The sequence below is a fragment of the Monodelphis domestica genome, chromosome 7 (genome assembly GCF_027887165.1).
Source record: "Monodelphis domestica isolate mMonDom1 chromosome 7, mMonDom1.pri, whole genome shotgun sequence".
Taxonomy (NCBI): Eukaryota; Metazoa; Chordata; class Mammalia; order Didelphimorphia; family Didelphidae; genus Monodelphis; species Monodelphis domestica.
The window spans coordinates 234,374,829-234,396,830 of NC_077233.1; the positions used below are offsets into that span (position 1 = coordinate 234,374,829).

Below are 22,002 nucleotides of genomic sequence, written 5' to 3' on the forward strand. Positions count from 1 at the left end.
GGACGTGGGTGATAATATGAACTTATATTTATATACTTAAAGTATTTTCCTCATAACAAAACAATCTACACGTAGCTAGCACAGATATTATTATTCCCATTTGACATTTGGGCATTTGGCCAAAGCCATTATTAGATATTAGAGTTGTAACACAACCCCTAGACTTTTAACTCCCAAACTACCATTTTTTCTAATACTGACCAAGCTTGCTATATTTTATTATGTTACTCCACAGACTAGGAAGGATATTTCATTTGTGGTCCTTCTTTTCTTCCTCCCTCCTCCTCTTCTTCCTTTCTCCCCTGCTCCCTCTCTTCCTCCTTTCCTTCCTTCCTTCTGGGAAAAATTCCCAGACTTTCTGGTCATATTCTTTATATCTGGAATTTCATCGAGTCATCCTAAAAAGGAAGGAAAAATGCCCTGCCTACCTGGCCAGCATTGCACTGAAGCATTATTGAGACAAAATTTTTCTTCCTAGTTACAACCTGGTGGCTCAGTAGGTATGGAGATGGGAGGTCCTAGGTTAAGTGAGTTGCCCAGGGTCACACAACTAGAAAGTGTCTGAGGCCTGATTTGATCCTAGGACCTCCCATATCTATATGTCAATTAACCCCCATTGCCTAGTTCTTGCTGCTCTTCTGCCTTGGAACCAATATGGAGTATCAATTAAAAAATAGAAGATAAGGATTAAAAAAAAAATTTGTCTTCCTAGCTTGGCCCTGGTGATCTGACATTGCCCTCAATTGTAAAATCAAAGCTTCCTGCACTTGATATTGATCGCACACCTGATTAAATCATCTAAACACAGGAGTTAGAAGAGACCTTAATGGGTATAACCCTCTTCAGCTCCTGCTTGAGCACCTCCACTGACGGGGCTAGCGAACATTCCATTTAACTGGAAGAGCAGAACTTGAATGCTTATCCATGGCCCCTTCAAAATGACACCAGTAGCTCTGAGGGGGCTCAGAAAGCTGGAGTGACAATCACCCAAGGACACAGCTGACCTCACTTCCAGACAGAGTAGGGAAGAGAATTAAGATTTAGACATTATCAGGGAGCTCCCCTGTGGGATTCTAGATGGTTTGCCAGGAGTTAATTATACACAGAATGCTGTTGTGTTTCTGGGACTCCCAGTTACCGAGGAATGAAGAGATAGACACGGGAAAGTGAGAAAAAGTAAGTATGGGATAGCTAACTTTGTTTTTTCATAATTTTGCATAGAGTTGGACCTTTCCACTGAAGTGATAACTTCTAAGGTTGTATGTCGTATAGGATTTCTTTACCTGACGTTCTCCTCTGCCCGAGAACATAAGGGAGAAGGTACCTCCCCTTCTATATGGGGAGGTATAAAACAGGTTGAAAATACAAGGATTGAATTTCTATTTGGGTTTCTAGATATAACTTTTTTTTTTTCATTTTAGTGATTTCAACATTCAAGAATGAAAAATCAGTCAATAAGCAATAGGAGGTAACTCTGATTTTTCTTGGTCTTCTCACTTCTGGATTTGAGTAAACTGAATCTTATTAAAACCTAGTTATAGAAACTAGCATCATTTATAGGTTTAAACCTGCTCACCTAAATCATAGCATTCTAAAATGTGTACCTACTATGTGCCCAGTTCTGTGCTTGGCACAATTCAGGATACTAAGAAGTGTAAAGCACAAGGCAATGCCCTTAAGAAGCTTATGATTTTGACTAGTTGATAGAAATTCTATGGGAATGGGAATTTAAATATTTATTCCTGTGCTTGGTTGCTCAGTGTGTAAATCATTATAGAAGATGAGTTAGATGTTTTTGTGGTTGTTCAGTTGTTTTTCATCTATGTTCAACTTTTTGTAACCCCTTTGGAATTTTCTTGGCAAGGATGATGGAGTGGTTTGTCATTTCTTTCTCCAGCTCATTTTACAGATTGAGGAACTGAGGCAAACAAGGTTAAGTAAATTGCCCAACTAGTAAGTACCTGAGGAAGTGTCAGGAAGATAAGTCTCCTGACTTCAGGCCTGGAGCTCTCTTCATTGCACCAAGAAGAAACTTGGTCACTGATAGTAAACCTTTTAAAGACCATGTGCCTAGACTGTAAACTGTGTGGAAAAGGGGAGGGGAGTAGCCTCACCCTGCATCCCCCTGGTTTTCTAATAATGAATTCTGGTGAACTAGGGCAATGACATATGTGCCCACAGAGAGGGCTCTGAGTGTCACCCTTAGCACATGTGCCATAGGTTTGCCTTCATGGGGCTTGGTGATGAAATGGATAGTATTGTGCTTGGAGATAGGAAGAACTGAGTTTAGATGCTGCCTTAGATGCTAGATGTGTGACCTTAGACAAGTCATTTAAACCCTCTGGGCTTCAATTTCCTCCTTTGTAAAATCAAATGGATAGATCTGATGACCTTTTATACCACTTACCATTCCAAATTTCATGCTCTTAACCCTATGGCTTCTTATGTCATTGTTCAAACTGGCACTGTTTTCTCAAAAGTTACCAACAATCTCTTAATTGACAAATATAATGGAGTTTTTTCCCATTCTTTATCCTTCTTGACTTCTCTGAAGCCTTAGACACTATTGATCACACTTTTCTCCTTGAGATTCTTTTCTCAGCAGGCTCCCATGACATTACTCTATCCTGATTAGCCCCCTACCTGCCTGACAAATTCTTCTCAAGCTGTATATGGTCCCAAGTACTAATGCTGGATGTTACGAGACTTTGTCTTTGTGTCTCTATTCTCTCTATATTATTTCATTTAGTGATTTTTATCAGTACCCAAGGATTCATTGATCATCTCTGGGTTGATCATTCTTTGATCTAATTATCCAGTCACTATTTCTCTCCTAACTTTTAGACTTATAACCTCTAACTATCTATTGGACATCTCAAACTGGATGTCCTGTAAACAACCTAAATTCAATGAACTCATCTGAAACTGAACTCAATATATTTAAGCAAAAATATTTCTTTTTTGAACTTTCCTATTTCTTTTAAGGGAATCAACTGCCTTTCTAGTCATCCAGGCTTGCTACCTAGATATCATCCTTGATTCTTCACTCTCTCTTATCCCATATCCAATCCTCTGCCAAGTTATATTGATTTTACCTACATAATATTTCATATATGTGTGTGTATATATATATATATATATATATATATATATATATCTTTCTCTTTTATGACACAGACATAACCCTGGTGTAGGACCTTATATCAGGACTATTGCATTAGCTTGTTGTTTAATCTCTATGACTCAAGCTATCTCCACTTCATTCCAGCCTTCATTCAACTATAAAATGAATCTTCTGAACATATATGACTTTCTCCTTCACCTCCACTTAATGAACTCCAAATGGCTCCCTATTATGTTTAAGATCAAATATAAAATCTTCTGTTTGGCATTCAAAATCCTTCATGACCTAGCTCCTTTCCTACCTATCCTGTCTTCTTCTATCTTAATTGCCCCAACATAATCTGCATTCCAGTGACAGTGACTATCTTGTGGCTATTTACAAAAGACATTCTATCTCCTAACTGTACATTTTCATGATTCTCCCTCATGTCTAGAATTCTCTCTGCATCTATATCTCCTGATTCCCCTGGCTTCCTTCAAGACCTGCTAAAATCCTGCCTTACAAAAGAAGTCTTTTCTGATTCTACCTTAATGTTAGTGCTTTCCATTTGTTGATTATCTATATTTTATCCTGTATATATTTATTATAGTATTAATTTATTTTTATTTACTATAATTTATCCTATATGTTTCTTATTTATAAAGAGTTGTTAGCATGTTGTTTCCCCCCATTAGAATGAAAACTCCTTCCATTTCCCAATTAATAAATGGGCAAGGGACATGAATAAGCAATTTTCAGATAAAGAAATCAAAACTATCAATAAGAACATGGGAAAGTGCTTTAAATCTCTCATAATAAGTTAAATGCAAATCAAAACAACTCTGAGGTACCACCCCACACCTAGCAGGTTTGCTAATATAAAGGAAAGTAATAAATGTTGGAGGGGATGTGGCAAAATTGGGACATTAATGTATTGTTGGTGGAATGTGAATTGATGCAACCATTCTGGAAGGCAATTTGGAACTATGCCCAAAGGGCGCTAAAAGACTGTCTGCCCTTTGACCCAGCCATAGCACTGCTGGGTTTCTACTCCAGAGATAATGGAGAAAAAGACTTGTACAAGAATATTCATAGCTGCGCTCTTTGTGGTAGCAAAAAATTGGAAAATGAGGGGATGCCCTTCAATTGGAGAATGGCTCAACAAATTGTGGTATCTGTTGGTGATGGAATACTATTGTGCTCAAAGTGGAGGAATTCCATGGGAACTGGAATGACCTCCAGGAAGTGATGCAGAAAGGAACAGAACCAGGAGAACATTGTACACAGAGACTGATACACTGTGGTACAATTGAATGTAATGGACTCCTTTACTAACAGCAATGCAATGATCCAGAACAATTCTGAGAGACTTATGAGAAAGAACACTATCCACATCCAGAGAAAGAACTGTGGGAGGAGAAACACAGAAGAAAAACATTTGCTTGATCACATGGGTTGATGGGGATATGATTGGGGATGTAGACTCCAAATGATCACTCTATTGCAAATATTAACAATATGGAAATAGGTCTTGATCAGTGATACATGTAAAACCCAGTGGAATTACTCATTGTCTATGGGAGGGGGGTGGGATGAGGGGAGGTAAAGAACAGGAATCATGTAACCAAGGGGAAATATTCTAAATTAATTAATTAAATAAATTTTTGAAAAAGAAAACAAAAAGAATGTGAACTCCTTGAAAGCAGGAGATTATCAGTCAACCAGTCAGTCAAGGAATATTTATTAAGTACCTACTATATGCCAGGCTAGCTAGGTGGTGCAGTGGATAGAGTGCTGGATCTAGAGTCTGGGAGATGTATCTTCCTGAGTTCAAATCTGACCTCAGACACTTACTAGCTGTGTGACCCTGGGCATGTCACTTGATCCCATTGGTCTAGCTGGAGAAGGATATAGCAAACCACTCCTTTGCCCTAAATGGGGTCACCAAGAGTCAGAAACAACTGAAAAGGAATGAACAACAATGGGTCAGGCACTGTGCCAAACACTGGGGATATAAGGAAAGTTTAAAAAAAAGTCCTAATCTCAAGGAGCTCACAGTCTAATGGGGGAGATAACATTCAGACAACTATTTACAAACAAGATATCTAGAGGATAAATTGGAGATAGACTCAGAAAAAAAATAATACTGTCTTTTGACTTTCTTTATATCTCTAGCACTCAACATATTAAGTGTTTATTGACTAACTGACTAAATCTGTGAACCTCTTAACCACAATCTGGATGAGTCTAGAACACCAATTAGGATAGAATAAGGATGGATGGCTGGATGGATGGATGGATGGAGTTGGATCTTTTGTGACTTCTTTGATAAGCCATTTTGTTAGGTGCTGGCAGTAAAAAGAAAGGCAAAAATTAGACACTGCTTTGAAGGAGTTTATAGGAATTATAATGGGAGAGAAAACATACTTTGAAAAGGAGTCAAAGAGAATTATTGACCAAGTAAACTCTGAATACAAGAAGCTTAGAGAAAAGTGGGCTTGATGACGTTATTTATAAAACATCTCCTTTTATCTATCTAACCTCACCCCTCCACTTTTCTTTTGTTGACATGCCCCTTCATTTTGCTTTTTCACTTGAATTTTTCCTTATTGTCAACAGGAAACTCTTCATGGGAGCCTCATAATACTGAATGATGTTTTTTACTCTAAGCCCTGTTGTGCTTTGAGATGAACTAATCATTTATGTTGTGTGGCCTGGCTTCATTTTTGAGGACCAAGCTCTGTTTGAAAGCTAACATAAACCTTTTTTTTTTCAAAATTTTGAAGAATAAATGAGTTTACTAATTTCTCCATTAAGAGTTTTTCAAAGCAAGCATCATTTCAATCTTCCCCTAATCAATTGCCATTTGCTGTATTTATCCCCTCTTCAATTTTTAACACAGCGCTCTGTACATATCAATTTGCCTCATGCTCTTCCTACATATGCTTTAAATTACTTTATCATTGTATAAATTTCACAGCCATTAAAAATCTCTAATACCAGAATGGTTGACATGGTGTTAAAAATTGGATTCAATTCCATGGGGTAATAAATTGTGACCTAAATTCAATCTCTCATGGGTGACTGAAGGATACAATGAAAAATTATTGCTTTGTCATTTTTTACCTAACACAAATATTCCATGCCAGCCAGAAGCACGGTATAGAGAAATGGGCCGAAACCACCACTGGCTATTTTTCAACAGAAACAGTGGGGCCAGATTCTTTGGTACTTCAGCCGCTTTTGGATTTCATCATGTGTGTATTTCCTCTACTGGCAAAGCCCCCGGCCTCTCTACACTTTCTAATCCTGAGAGATTCTTGACATTGTCCTTGAATATTTGGAGTAAGAAGAAAATGGAGACAGAACTTAATTTTTACAAATGAGAAGAATGAGCCCAGAAAAGATAAAGTAACTTGTCTAATGTCACACCGGTTTTAAGGGGAAAGTCCTCTTCACTCCTAGGACAGTTAGGTGGCGCAGTAGGCAGAGCAATCAATCTGAAGTCATCTTCCTGAGTTCAAATCTGGTATCAGATACTAACTAGTTGTGTGACCCTGGGCAACTCACTTAACCTTGATTACCTGAGTTTCCTCATCTGTAAAATGTGCTAAAGAAGGAAATGGTAAATTACTTCAGTATCTTTACCAAGAAAATCCCAAATGGAGTCACAAAGAATTGAATAAAACTGAGAAACAACTAAACAATCACCTCTTAATTCCAAATCTGTAATGGCTGTGATCTATAGCATCCATCTTGCCCTAGATAATTCCTAGCTATGCGACCATAGGCCAGTCAAGGAACTAATTTAACCTCCTAAGACCTCAGTTTCCTCACTTGTAAAATAAGATTGGACTGGATTACTGCTAACGTCTCTTCTACCTCTAAATGTATAGTCCTAAATGACTCAAAATTTTAGAACTTCGGTTTCCCCATCTGTAAAAAGAGGATAGAAATGTTTATATCGAGGACCTCACAGAATTGTTGTGAGGAGAAGCACTATTCTCAAAGTGACAGAAAAATGTGTTGTTTTTGAGTCATTTCAGACTCTTCATGACCCCATTTGAAATTTTCTTGGTAAAGATACTGCGGCAATTTGTCCTTTCTCCAGCCATTTTACAGGTTAGGAAACTGAGGTAATCAGGGTTAAGTGATTTGCCAAAGGTCATACAGTTAATAAGTGTCTGAGGGCAGATTTGAAATCAGTAAGATGTGTCAAAGTCTGGGGCTCTATCCCCTGAGAGACCTAGCTGCCCAAGAAAGATATGGACTTGTTAATTGTTGCTGTTATCATCATCATCATCATCATCATCATTGTGGTCAACACCATGCTTGCTGCTTCACAGATTACTAAGTAATTCAATAGAAGTCTTGCTTTCATTCTTCCGATTTCTGAGATGCTTCCACTCTTTCTTAGCTCTCATTCTACACGACCAGGCAGCCTCCTTTAATGCTCATATACAGAATATCCTTGGTGGAGCTGCTTATGTTGCTTCTCAAACACTAGCTATTGTTACCAACATGTTGCTGCCTGCTCACACCCACCATGTATCTTTTTTATTACCTTTTGGGTTATTTGTTATTTTAATTGTTCCAGGAGAGTGGTTTTCCATGATTCACTGCTATGAAGTCTCACTGAAAGAATGTCAGCACCTTGAAGGACTGGATTTACTGGATTCACATGAAGGCAGTTTAATATAAGCAGAAAGGGCCACGGTCTTCGTGTCCAAAGATCTAGGTGTGAGTGCTGCCTTAAACCGTTGCTAGTTCTAGGACCATTCCACTATCCTGAGCCTAATTCCTCTATAAAATGTAGGAAGGGTTGGGGGGTAGGGGAATGGAATAGATGGTATAATCTCCACATTCCCTTTCTCTTCTAAGATTCCACAGTTCTGGCGATCTCAATGGTTGGCAAGCAATCAGCTGCAAAGAAGGGAGAGGTCTCATAAGAGAAAATCTCTTTCATTTTTCTGTGAATCATAGCTTACTGACATCATCCATTTGTGTTCAGCTAATCAGCCAAATCCCTGGGTACCTGGCCAGGTGGAAGTGGAACCTTTTTGGTGCTTAATTTTTTTTAATCATTCTAAATTTCTGACTGTCTCAAGTTGTCATTATGTTTACCCCAGGGGTTCCCCAAAATTATTGACATTTCACCCAAGGAGGGTCTATATCATGGCAAAATTATAATGATTGTCTTGAGTAAAAAATTTTTTTAAAAAAGTTAAATCTTGTCCCTGTCTTTACAGAAAGCCAGAATAGTTTTTCTAGTACTAATGACTGAAATTTTTAACATTGACCTGATGGTATAGTGGAAAGAACCACAAACTCCAAATTCTAAGAGCTAGGTTCTAGTTTGAACTCTGCCATTTGTTAGTTCTTTAAAAACAATAAACTTTCCTTTCTTACTAACAACTCTTAAGACAGAAGGGCAAGGAAGGGCTAGGCAAATGGTATTATGGGTCGTGTCAGGGTCACACAGCTAGGAAGTATCTGAGACCACATTTGAACTCCCAGTTCCAGGCATGGCACTCTATCCTAGCTTCCCTGATACTAATTAGTTACTGAGATTTTAAGTTAGTTAACTTAGACTCAGTTGTAAAATGAAAGAGTTGGGCCAGCTGTTCTTTATTATGAATTTACTCAGCCTCTTCTCCTCCCCTTTTAACTGCTTCTGCCCTGTCCATATTTACTATTTCTTTAATGGGCAATCCCTGTTTTAAGCATATAGTGGTTGACTGAAATCAAATACATTCAGATACGTTATTCATAAAAGAAAAGGTTTCTTCACTTGATGAAGAGTTTCACTACTGGATTCCATTAATTAGAGAACATTTAAGGGTTTGTTCAGAGATCAATAACTACACGACAGTATAATAATAACATAAGCACACATTTATGTAGATTTTATTGGAGGCACAAAGTACTTTTCTCACAGTGCTCCTGTAAACTAAATAGTGCCCATTATTAGTAACCCCATTTTATGAATGAGGGAACTTGGATCCAGAGGGGTTAAGTAGGGAGTTTGCTGGAGCCAGCTCTAACTGGCTTTCACAATCCATTGTTAAAATTCTAGTGTGAGTACTTACACCTCAGAAATAGGCAATCACTACAAATCAGGGCTTGATTTGTTGTTTTTCTGATTGCCCAGAGTCAATAATAAGTGCTAGTGATGCAGATTAAACTTAAAAGTGTGTTTGCATGATATTTTTTCCTCTTAGAGAGCCCTGGTTGTTAAACATCTACCATGACATCCCTGTATCACTGTATAAACATTGTTTGATCTCAGCAGGAATATGGGAGAAGACTCAGTGTCTTCTCTGTCATGAAGTCATTCTAAGACTGAAGGCCAGGTAATTGTAGGATTCTCTCCAAAGTCTTTTATCCAGCTGCCTTTTATTTAAGCTATTAAAATTTTAAACTGCACTAGGATTTGGGGGAATAGCTTGGATTTTGCTTTTGTGCATATATGATTTTCCTGATAGAATGTAAACTCTTTGAAGGGGGCAGAGGGGGCAAGGACTTTTCACTTCTGTCCTTGTATTTCCATTGCCTAGTTCTAGTGCCTGGAACACAGTCTGCATTTCATATGTCTGCTGAGTGATCAAACACCTTCACCTTCTCTACACTTTTTTGCTCACCATAGGAATCTTGTGGCCAAGGGCTATTATCTCCATTTTATACATAAGGAAACTGAAATTCAGAGAAATAAAGACATTTGATCAAGTTTGGAGTAGAGCTAAGAATGAAATCTCTGCACTGCCAGCCCACTGAATGTTCCTACCATCATGCTTCTAATGGTTTGGCTGAGGACTTCTGCTCCTGCCATGACACCATCCTAGAGAGGGCCATATTTCTAAAAGAGTTGTTTTAAATGTAGCTTTTCCCAAGTTGAGAGTCAATATTCTTAGTTGATCAGTTACTTATTATTTGTTAAACGTCAGGGGCTGGGCTAACTAAGCACTGGGGATCTGAAAAGAAAGTTCCTGTCCTCAGTTTGCTTACAATCTAATGGGGGAGCCAACAAGTAAACAAATATATATGAAGCAAGCTATGTAGAGAATAAAAAGGGGATAATTAATAGGGGCAATGTGTTAGAATTAAGAGGGATTCAAGAAGGTTTCTGGTATTAGGTGAGATTTTAGTTGTGTGCACTACACTCTACATAAACAACCAAGGCAATGGTGGACCAGCTCGGAGCAAAGCGGAGACATTCAGCCTCCTGACCTGACACCGGATTTCTAGCATCTGAGGGCTCAAGGCTGGGCAAACTCTAGATTAGAAACATAGGAAGTCGTTTGATTTCCAAAAAAAACCTCATGTTATCCATGAACAGAAGGAAAATTGATTGGCAAAACTATATATTGAGCTGCTTCAAGCTGTTGCCTCCTTCTCCCATGAATTCAAGGCTACTGACATTTTTCAGCTTCTCATTCTAGAGATGTCATTGTGAATATCTGGAGGGTGGCACACACACACACACACACACACACACACACACACACACAGAGTGAAATAAGTATGTAAAGTAGACTCTCCTGGGGGAAATACTTATTTGTGCTAGAAGTTTTAGAAAGGGAGTGACCAAATTATGGCTTTGAGTTATGGAATGACAGTGATCCCTCCCTCTCACTACTGGTTTCATGCCTAGAGTGCTGGCATCCCAATAGTGATTTGCTCTCCAAGCCTTTTCGGCTTCGCTTCCGGGCACAGCAATTACAGAACAAAGGAAATCTCTCTAATGATGAGTTCTAAAATAAATAAAATAATTGTACAGCTGGCAAAGTCCTTTGGGGGGCTGGGGAGAGCAGGAAAGAGGAGAGCGGGTACATTTATTATATTTCTCCCAACTCAACTCTATATTTAACAGACTAAAAACTATTGTGGTTAACTGTTTTCTTTGTATGTTGAAGGTCAAGAAGAAAAGAGCCTGCCTTTGTATGATGTTCCACTTGAGGTCCCGCTGGTTGAGAGCTACCCAGGGAAGGCTCCTTTTGAGTGGGGATCGTTTCTTTATTTTCACTTGTATCCTCAATGTCTCACATAGTGTCCCAGCACATAGTAGGGGCTTAATAAATACTTGTTAATTGATTGAAGACCTGATTACTTCTCTGGAAACCCAAGGACACTGCCTAGAAAACTGTGTGCCATTTTTCTTGAGTCAACTTCATAAAAGTCAAAAGATATATTCCTCCAAAGGAAGACTGGAGGTGTTCAGTCAAGTAAGGGATTGTAATATATTCTGGGGTCAAAGGATCCTTTGCTTCTTCAGAAGAGCCCAGGGAATACTTCCCAGGATGGGACCAGACATTCCATAAATTCTTATTTTCTCTATCAGGACAATTGGTGATGAGTTGAACCATAACAGGTTTTGGTTAATAAAACCTAAGACCTGCAATACTATTTCTTTTCAAAGTCTTTCCACCATTGCTTTCTTAGCAGATTCTCCCACAACACTAGGAAAGTAGGAACTTTGCCATAGTGAAAAGATCAATAAATTTAGATTCAGAAGCTCTGAGTTCAAATTTCAATTCTGTATTTAATACTTGTGCAAATGGAGACTGTATTGGATTATGGAAAAAAGTGCTGAGATTGGGAATGGAAGCCTCCATCCCAGTGAGTGCAAATCCTAGCTTTCACATTTATTATCTGACTCCCTGATCAGAGGAGACAGAGGAAAGCATGGGGCTTGGAGTTGAAAAATCCTGAGTTCAAATGCCTCACAAATTTATTGGCTGTGTGACCCTGAGCAAGTCACAATCTCTTTGGGCCTCGCTCTACTCATCTATAAAATGAGGAGAATGGAATTGTTGACCTGTTAAGGTCCATTCCAACTCTAAATCTGTGGTCCTATGAGCCTCTGACTCAATGCTTCATTGAAAAGTAGGCAGGCCATTAATCAGTCAATAAGTACTTATTAAAAACACCAAATTTCTTTCAACTTTAAATCTGTGATTCTTTGGGGCTATTCACTTTTATGGGCCTCAGTTTCCTCATCTGAAAAATGAGGCAACCAGAGATGTATGGTCTCTTCTAGCTGTACCATGACTATTTGAAGTACAAGAGTTAAGTGAATTGTCAAGAGTTTGAGAAGCTCATTAGCAGCAGAGGCATGATTAGAATCCATAACCCTTGATTCCCATTTTTGTATTCTTTACCTTAGACCATGCTGCCAGTAATTTCTAGGGCCAGGCTACTTTTCCAATGAGCAGTTACATCATCTTGTCTTCTTTGTGCCGAAGGCACAGGGAGGGACTTTCCACAGCTGGCTGCACCATCTGGAGTGAGGCAAACATTCTACCAGTTCCTCTCTGCAGATGGGCAGCAAGCTTTCTCCTTTCCAAAAAGCCATTCACCCGAAGTCTCTGGCCTTCTCCCCTGGCTATTGAATAAATGGAGCTTGTCACGTCCACAGACAGCTGCCCTCATATTGGAGTCCCAGTTCCAATTCTCATTCTCAATACTTAGAAAATCATGTCCCAAATGCCATGAAGGCTGCAACCATTGATTCCATCAGTTGATTCTAGCAAAGATAACACTTGCTACCTGTTAAAGAATTATCATTTCTGTGCCAGCTACAGAAAACTGCTCTCCATGGCTTCAGGTCCCCATAAACATACCTTTCCTTCCTTCCTTCCTTCCTTCCTTCCTTCCTTCCTTCCTTCCTTCCTTCCTTCCTTCCTTCCTTCCTTCCTTCCTTCCTTCCTTCCTTCCTTCCTTCCTCCATCCTTTTTTCCTTCCTTCCTTCCTTCCTTCCTTCCTTCCTTCCTTCCTTCCTTCCTTCCTTCCTTCCTTCCTTCCTTCCTTCCTTCCTTCCTTCCTCCATCCTTTTTTCCTTCCTTCCTTCCTCCTTCCTTCTTTTGTTCCTTCGTTCCTTCGTTCGTTCCTTCCTTCCTTCCTTCAACTATATAGCTGTTTTAGTCCCTCAAACACTCCAACTTCATTAGCACTCAGTCATTTCAAACAGAATGAAAAGGACCATTAAAAACTGCAATATTTCCATGCCACAGAGTTGGAACATACCCGATTTAGAAGGGACCTTCAAAGTCTGGGCCAACCCTGAACCCAAACAATGAATCCAGGCATCTGCAAAAATGGTCACTGAGCATCAATCTGAGGATCTCCAATGACAGGAAGTTCATTATCTCACATAGCCCATTATACTTTCAACTAAATCCCACAAATGTTTATTAATTGTCTACTATATACAAGACATGGACATCTAGGTGGTGTAGTAGATAATGATGGGCCCCTTGTCAGGAAGACCAGAGTTAAAATCTGGTCTCAGACTTTTATTAGCTGTATGAACCTGGGGCAAGTCGCTTAATTCTGTTTGCCTCCATTTTCTTGGTCATTTCATCTGTCAAATGAGCTGGAGAAGGAAATGGCAAGCCACTACAACGTTTTTGCTAAGAAAACCCCAAATGGGGTCATGAAGAGTTGGACATAAATGAAAGATGACTGAACACCAAGATCATTCCACCTCTTTTGGGGGCCACATCACACAGTTTATTATAACTTCTATTTAAAAAATATTAATGGCTTTCAGGACCCATATTTCCCATTTTTGATTTGTGTGACTGATTTTTTTTGAACCTAAGGACCAGGCTTTACTTATGTTTTTATTAAGCTTGGTTTGTTTAAATCAGAGGCCATGAAAAGGAGAAGTAAGAGGAGAGACAAAACAACTAAGTGGATTTTAAAATGTTTTCTGCTTTTGGTGACAAGTTTATTCTGGGGAATAGTAAGCTATTTTATCTGAGTGGACCAAAATTGTTTTATTTGAACCAGAGAGAGATGGTTAATGGGGCCACTTGGCCAAGTTTCCTAACATTTGCCTTATTCTGACTTCACTTGGATGGAAATAAGTGAAACATCTGGTTGCCTCCAGGGATTGTCCACAGATGGCATATTTTCTTGCCCAGCTCGGACAATTAGAAATTAAGGGAACTATCCCTACAGTTCAGTTGAATCTGGGAGACTAGACAATACTACAGAGACCAGTGACTGGAAAATAATTCAGGAAATAACCTTGGAGAAAAAACATGGCCCCATAAGCTCATGTTAAAAAGAATCTCAGGTGAATGTATAGCGATATATATCGGCTCTCACTCAGCATCTCTTTGTGACTATGACTTCCCCATGCAGACTGGGATTAGGGACCAACTTCTAGCCATAATAGAAAGGTATTATAACACCCTGAGCATCTGGAACAACTCATCTCCAATACACACAATACATCTCAGCAGGGTTTTTGTTAATCTGCAAATTCCCCTGCTCCCTCTGCAAACTGCTCTCTCTGGATGTGTTTCCCTGGGATACCATGTGTACTTGAATTCTTACCCTCTCCCTGGCCCTCTCTCCCCAACCTAACTGCTTTCCCAAATGATGAGGTGCAGTCTGAGGCGGGCAATTTGCAATTGCAAATAATTTACACTTGACAAAAATAACTGGGGTCTCAGCAGAAAATAAACGATCTCGCGGAGTTTTCAGCCTCTATCTTTGGCTGCGGGGAATATGTTTTATGTATTCTCCTCAGTAGCCATTTAAAAATGTCAGCATTTAAAATCCTTTTGATTGAAGCTTCAATCCTTTCCACTCTAACCCATGAGGGAAATTGTTTCCTTAATTATATTCAACTTCTAGCATAATGTCAAGTGAAGTTGGGGTTTTGTTATATTGAATACAATGGCAATGAGAGCCACACATGTATCTATACACATATATATGTGCATAGATATATGCATCTAGCTGTATACATATATATATATATTTTTTTTTTTGTCTCCCCAACTCTTCATTTCATGAAAAATGAAAGAATTTCCAAGCTAAAACTGCAGTTCCTCGTTCTACTGAGGTAAATTTTGGTGTCATGGTTTCTAGAAGTGAACACGATCTCCCTATGTGGTGTAATTACATCTTAGCTTTCTGCAGAAGAATAGTTTATAGCTTAAATGCTATTAATTGTAAGCCGTTTTGTTCCACGGGAAGTTGTTCATTGATAACTACCCAATTAGGGTTATTTTGCAATTAGTCTATTCACAGTAAATTTATTGCAACAGGAGGAGTCTGTGGAGCAGCAAATTAAAGAGTTGTTGGGTCTGCATATGCAAGGACTCTCAAATGCCAATCTTATTAAACAGTTTATAGCTCTCTGGAGAATTCTGCATGTTGACTAATAGAGCAAAGGTCTTAGGATGAGTCCCAGGCAAACTCTTTCCAGATCACACCCAATAAGCTGGATCCATTTGACTTTCATCCGTGGGTCTGCACCTGTACCCATGGCTGTGGAGATGTGTAGGGTAAGTATCTACCTTGAGATAATATAATATCTGTAGGGCAAGGAGACCTTTCCCATCACAAAAGACTCTTCTTTACCCTCACCAGGGAAACTGAATAGTCCCTGGGTAACAATAAACCAGCAGAGCTCTCCCTTCAACGGAATCCTACCAGACCTTAAAACATGGACCAAGTCTGGAAGCAGCTCATCTTAAACCCAAATTCCCTTTGGCTTTGAGTAGAAATATGGGTTCCAGCAAAACAAAGGAAGTAAATACACACAACTGGCCTTTCTGTAAAGAAAAAGGGGAATCAGGATGAAATGAGAGCTTTGCTTCTTTGCTTAGAAAAGTTACCTTCCCTTTCTTAATCCCACTGGACCTTAAAACATGAACCACCTACAAGGCATGTAAAAGGAGAGTCCTTGTTTCCAAGAGGGAGCAGACTGTAGTGCCTTTGTCATGCAATAGAGAACAAAAATGACCCCCCACCTTTCCCACCAACCACAAATCTGCATCAGCAGGAAATACCTTCGTGCAGGAAATTGAACATGCTATCTTTCATACCTAGAGATGAGACTTCTGGATGACCATTAGTGTGTGTAAATTTTGAGCTGCTTTCCTCAGTAGTAAGGAAAGATTTACTTCATACCACCCACTTATCCTCTTCATCCTTGACTTTCCCTACTTATGACCAATGACAAAAGGGTCCCCTAAGCCAGCTGTGGGTGCTGGGGCCCAATGAACTATATCCTATTTGGGGCTAAAGCTCACGAAGTGTTGACTCACTAGCACAGTTCTCTAACTCAGCTAAACTACCTCAAATATTAATGATTCAGAAGGCCCAATGAAACACATTAAAAGTGATGCTTCTTCTCTAGCAGTAGAGTCATTTGCAGCATGTCACTTCTAATCTAGGAACCAAGAAGTAAACGCAAGGAAAATACTTGCCAGGTCAGAAATTCAACGATGTAGAGAAAAACAAAACCAAACAAACAAAATCCAGTTTTCCAGATGACTTACTCCCTGAAATCCCTGGCACTCTCTCTCTTGTTCAGTTAGCCTGTCCACATCCACTGCATAATTTTTATTCCCAGGGCTCGCTTCGGCAGCACATATAATAATTTTTATCCCCATCTCTGCTTCCATGTACTCAGTTCCACCCACTTGTGAAGCTTCCTAGAATCCTTTCAAGGAGTTCACTGGTATTTTTATGGATGCTTGGTCCATAATCAAAATGGCTTATCAGCCTAAACTGGGGATACTTTGCTGTTAGTTTATTCCTCCACTGGGGGAAAATGACAACATTTTATAGTGTAAATATGCAAGTAGTCTAGAGCAATCCCTAAATACCTGTTATTTTAGTCAACCAACTCAAGGGAAATTAGGATCAATTGTTCTATCCCCCGAAAATAGTGATCAACAGCATGGGCCTACCACGAAACTGTAAAGTTGGCAAAGTTTTCTGTCTTTTTTTTGGTTTATGAGAATTTTATTCATTTATTTATTTGTTGTTTATATTAAAATGCCCAGATATCTCCCTCTACCACTCCCTTCTCTTGCCCTAGAGAAGGTTTCTTGGGCTTCTCCATTATAGAGGTCTGCTCTCTAGCCCATCTCTTTCTTGTGCACAATAGACTTTGTTACTTCTCAGCTTTCTTGTTATAAAAAGTTGAATGTTAAACATGAAAAGTACTTTAGAGAACACTTAGTCCAACTCCATTATTTTACAGAGTAAGAGACCAAGGTTCATGATAAGAAAAACAATTAAATTAATTCATGTTAACCTGATGAGGACTTCAAGTATCCTCTTTCTATTCCAATAAACATTTTAAGAAACATACGGAGAGGATAATGCTTTAACCAAATAAATAAATTTGTAATGGCATCATTTAAGCCATGTGGCAATTTTTTTTGAAGAAATACTTGTAAGATGGGGTAGAAGGAAGATTATCTTGCCAAGGTTCTTTAAGGTACACCACTCAAGTGATCAACTACCTATAAGAATGGTCCAATTAAGAATTCTAACTTGTCTTTTTTAATACTTTTAGAGTGTATACTTGGGAATTTTCTTATTCTGATGCCAAAGATGGAAGAGGGGTTCTGGGAAAAGTTCTGGGACATGAGTGATTCCACAAACAATATTGCCTTAGATTTTGTGATTCATTTCCTCCTTAAAGTTCAAAGCATATTCATAGAGATTCACTTATTTTTACAGTGTCCTCATAAAGTAAATATCATTCTCCCAAATTTGTTCATTCAGAAATTATTATATAAAAAAATTAAAAGATTATTTCAAGTTCTCACTGGCTGTTGGGCTAATGACTTCAAACATTTACACTTTGACTATGCAGAGGATCATAAAACCACAGATTTAGTGCCAGAAAAGACTTTGGGAGTCATTGAAGTAATTGTGTTGTTGTTTAGTTGTTGCAGTCATGTTCTGACTCTCTGTGACCCTATTGAGGTTTTCTTGGCAAAAATACTGGCCTGGTTTGCTGTTTCCTTCTCTATCCCATTTTACAGAAAAGGAAACTGAGGCAAACTAGATTAAGGGACTTGCTCAATGTCAAACAGCCAGTAAGTATCTGAGGCCCTGATTCAAAGCCCAGCACTCTATCCACTTCACCACCTAGCTGTTCCTGAGATTATGTTAGAGAAGAGGAAATTTAGGTAGAGAGACCTGAAGTGAATTACTTAACGACCCATATTAATTAAGTGGTAGTACTTGAATTTGAATCCAAGTCCTCTGACTCCAAATTCAGCAATTTTTCTACAACACTAACTTGTCTCCCTGCAGGCTCCCATTCTTACATTCTGCTCCTGATCAAGAAAGACATTCATTGTTTTTTACTTGAACACATTTCTATTACCACTATCCAAAAATACTGTTGAGAACTCACCAGGATCATAACCACACTTAAGACATTTGGGGGCACAGCCCAATTTGGCATCATATGAGAACAAGTAGGAAATCCCTTCCCTGCCAATTCCTTGCAAGATTCTGAGAGAGCTGCTAAGTAGAAGCCTGAAGGCTGATTATTATATATTATATCACATTGTGTTATAGTAATTTATTTTAGAATTTATCTTATTTATTGTAATTTTAATTTATTATTATTTTATTGTTTTTAGATCACCAGTGTCTACTTTATCACCTAAGGTCTGATGCCTATTAAATGAAGAAGGAGGAAGAAGAGGAGGATGCCATATATTTATCCTTTAGAACCTTAGAACCTGAGTTTCACTTATTTCTACTTACATGCCGTAACCCCTTGATCGAGTTCTCTTACTTTTTTTTTTGAGAGACTAGATAATCATTAAGGTCACCTCCAGCTTTAAACTTTTTGATCCTAACTATAGATATGCAAATACTCTTGTCCTAAGTCCTCTTCTCTTTTTTTCTCTCCAGTCTCTCATTTAGTGGCCTCATTCATTAATTAATTGCTGCTACCTCAATGCAGATGACTCCCAGATCTATAATTTAGTCCTAGTCTTTCTCTTGAGCTTCAGTCCTATACCACCAACTGCCTTTTTGGGCATTTTGAACTGGATGTGCCATAGGCACCTCAAGGTTGACCTTTACAAAACAGAATTCATTATCTTTATCCCAGGATCTAGGCTTCTTCCAAACTTCCCTATTTCTGTCAAGGGTACCATTATCCTTTTAGCAGATCAGGTTTGCTACTTTGGTTCCATCCCTGACTCCTCCTTCTTCCTCATCCTGAATATCCAATCAATTTACAAATCTCATCATTTCTATCTCCATAATGTGATTTTATCAGACCCTTTTCTCTATTCATAGGGTTATTACTCTAGCCTAAACTGTTGAAATAATCTCCTAATTGGTCCCCCTGCCTCAAGCCTGTCATCACTCCAGTCCATTGTCTACACACTGCTATTCTCTCTATTCTCTCTAAATCATCCTGCAGAGCAAGCAAAATTATTTTTTGAAAGCACAGATATATGTGACCATTGTGCTCTCCTACTCAGTAAATTCCACTGGCCCCTTATTACCTCTAGGATCAAATAGAAACCTTTCTGTTTGGCATGAAAAGTCCTTCACAATATGGCTTTGAATGACTTTTCTGGCCATATTATACATTCTTCTTCTTAACAAACTCTACAGTTCAGCTAACTTGACCTTCTTACTGTACGCTTCCATCTTCATTCTCTAGACTTTTATATTTTCTGTCCTCTTCACCTGCAGTAGCCTCCCTTCTCTGCCACTGAGAATATCTAATTTCCTTCAAATCCTAGCTCAGTTGCTACCTTCTACCTGTAGCCTTTTCCGAGTCCCTACTTTCTAGTGTTTCCCCCCACAATCACAAAATTCTGAGATGTTAATTTATTGCACAGCTATTTGAACACAAAGTAGTAAAGACAGCATCATAGTCATGGGTTTTCAAAGGAAAGAGAATGAGATTGGGATGAAAGGAGAAACCACTGATTCACAGAAATTCTTTGCCCTTTGCCCAAATTCACTTTTAGCCAATAGCTTACCTTCAAGTGGACAGAAACGGGTCACTTTCTCTGGCATTAACTTCCCCACCTTGTGTTGGCAGTAAATCTCAGCAATCTCCTGGCGACACTGCTTGGACTTAGAACGGGACAGGGCTGAGATGGCCTCCTTACCAGAGATGTCACACCTTGGAGGCTGGTCATACTTGAGTTCAGGGGAACCAGCCCCATTTTTCCTGCTGTGGGGCAATCTGGAGGACTTGGGGCTTGCCTTGGCGGCACTGCTGTTCTGGGCAGCTTGATTGCTATACTGTAGGGCTTCATTAGAGCCTTTTCCCAGGAGTGAATTCTCCTTTACTTTTTCATCCTGCTCTAGTTTCTTCTTCAAATGTTCCTTCTGCTTACTCAGTGGCTTCTTCCCGAGGTCTGGCTGGTGCTTCTGCCTCTGAGTCCTCGGAGCAAAGTTACTGTTATCAATATTTTCAAAGTCTTTTGGCACCGAGTTTTCATTGTTACTGTCTGTCCTCATTTTCTCCTTGGGTCGATGAGAAAAGTATCCATCCTGCAGACAGCGAGAAATAAAACAAAGTATAAACAAAGTGGATATTAACAGGGCAGGTCATACGGGATGATAAAAAGAGCCCAGGAATGAATGTATGGAAGAGGAAACTTTAATAGTTAGTATTAACTAGCTTTGTGACCTTGGCAGGGTTACTCAGGATACTCTGGGCTTCAGATTCCCCTACTGTACAATAAAAGAGTTAGACTAGATAGTGATTCTCAGATTTTATTTGTTTTCTTATTCATTCATTCATTCTCATACCATAGTATCCTTTGCCAAGAACATTTAGGCTGATAACACAGAAGAGTTTTCAGGTATTTGGGAAAGAAAGAAAGAAAGAAAGAAAGAAAGAAAGAAAGAAAGAAAGAAAGAAAGAAAGAAAGAAAGAAAGAAAGAAAGAAGAAAGAAAGAAAGAAAGAAAGAAAGAAGAAAGAAAGAAAGAAAGAAAGAAAGAAAGAAAGAAAGAAAGAAAGAAAGAAAGAAGAAAGAAAGAAAGAAAGAAGAAAGAAAGAAAGAAAGAAGAAGAAAGAAAGAAAGAAAGAAAGAAAGAAAGAAAGAAAGAAAGAAAGAAAGAGAAAGAAAGAAAGAAAGAAAGAAAGACAAGAAGAAAGAAGAAGGAAGGAAGGAAGGAAGGAAGGAAGGAAGGAAGGAAGGAAGGAAGGAAGGAAGGAAGGAAGGAAGGAAGGAAGAAGGAAAGAAAGAAGGAAGAAAGATGGAAGGAATAAAGGAAAGAAGGAAGAAATCCACTTGCTACCTCTGCATGATCTTGAGGAGCCTTGCCCTAGAGAATATGACTTAAATTCTCTAGACCTCAGTTTCTTCATCTGAAAAATGAGAGAGCTGGACCACTGACAAAGGAGAGAGGCAATCACAAAAGATGAACTAGATAACATCAATTATATGAAATTGAAAAGCTTTTACCTCTGGCAAGATCTACACTATTAGAATAAGAAAGGAAAAAGTCATTTGGAAATAATCTTTTCATCAAGTACCTTGTATAAGGATTTTATATTCCAGATACATAGGAACTGATACAAAAACTGAGGCCAAAATCCATTTCCCAATGGATACCAGATCAAAGGATAGGAAATAACTATTCTCAAAAGAATTGTAAACTTCACAAATATAAAAAAGATTATGCCAAATTACTACTAATAAAAAAATCCAATCAAAACAATTGTTTCAAATCACACTCAGCAAATTGGCAAAGATGATACAAGATGGGAACAATCAATTTTGGAGGGGTGGTGTTGACAGGCATGCCAATATATTGGTGAATTGGTGGAGCTATGAATTGATCCAAATATTGTTATTGTTCAGTGGCTTCAGTCATGTCTGAGAGACAGACAGTCAGAGATGGGAATGGGAGGGGAGAAAGAGAGAGAGAGAGAGAGAGAGAGAGAGAGAGAGAGAGAGAGAGAGAGAGAGAGAGAGAGAGAGAGAGAGAGAGAGAATGCATGTCTTTATAACTCTACTTGGGGTTTTCTTGGTAAAGATACTGGAATGGCTTATTATTTCCTTCTCCAGTTCATTTTACAGATGAGGAAACTGAGGCAACCAGTTGAGTGACTTGCTCACTTCATGTAGTAGTAAGGATC

At 38.8% G+C, this 22,002-nt stretch overlaps 1 protein-coding gene across 1 annotated transcript in view; it reads right to left on the reverse strand.

The window, feature by feature from the left end:
• XYLT1 (xylosyltransferase 1) overlaps positions 1 to 22,002 on the reverse strand; it is a 423,706-nt gene that overhangs the window by 179,214 nt on the left and 222,490 nt on the right. The window contains exon 3 of the mRNA XM_001365940.3: positions 19,885 to 20,404. Coding sequence (XP_001365977.2) covers positions 19,885 to 20,404 — 520 coding nt within the window. The remainder of the gene's footprint in view (positions 1 to 19,884; positions 20,405 to 22,002) is intronic.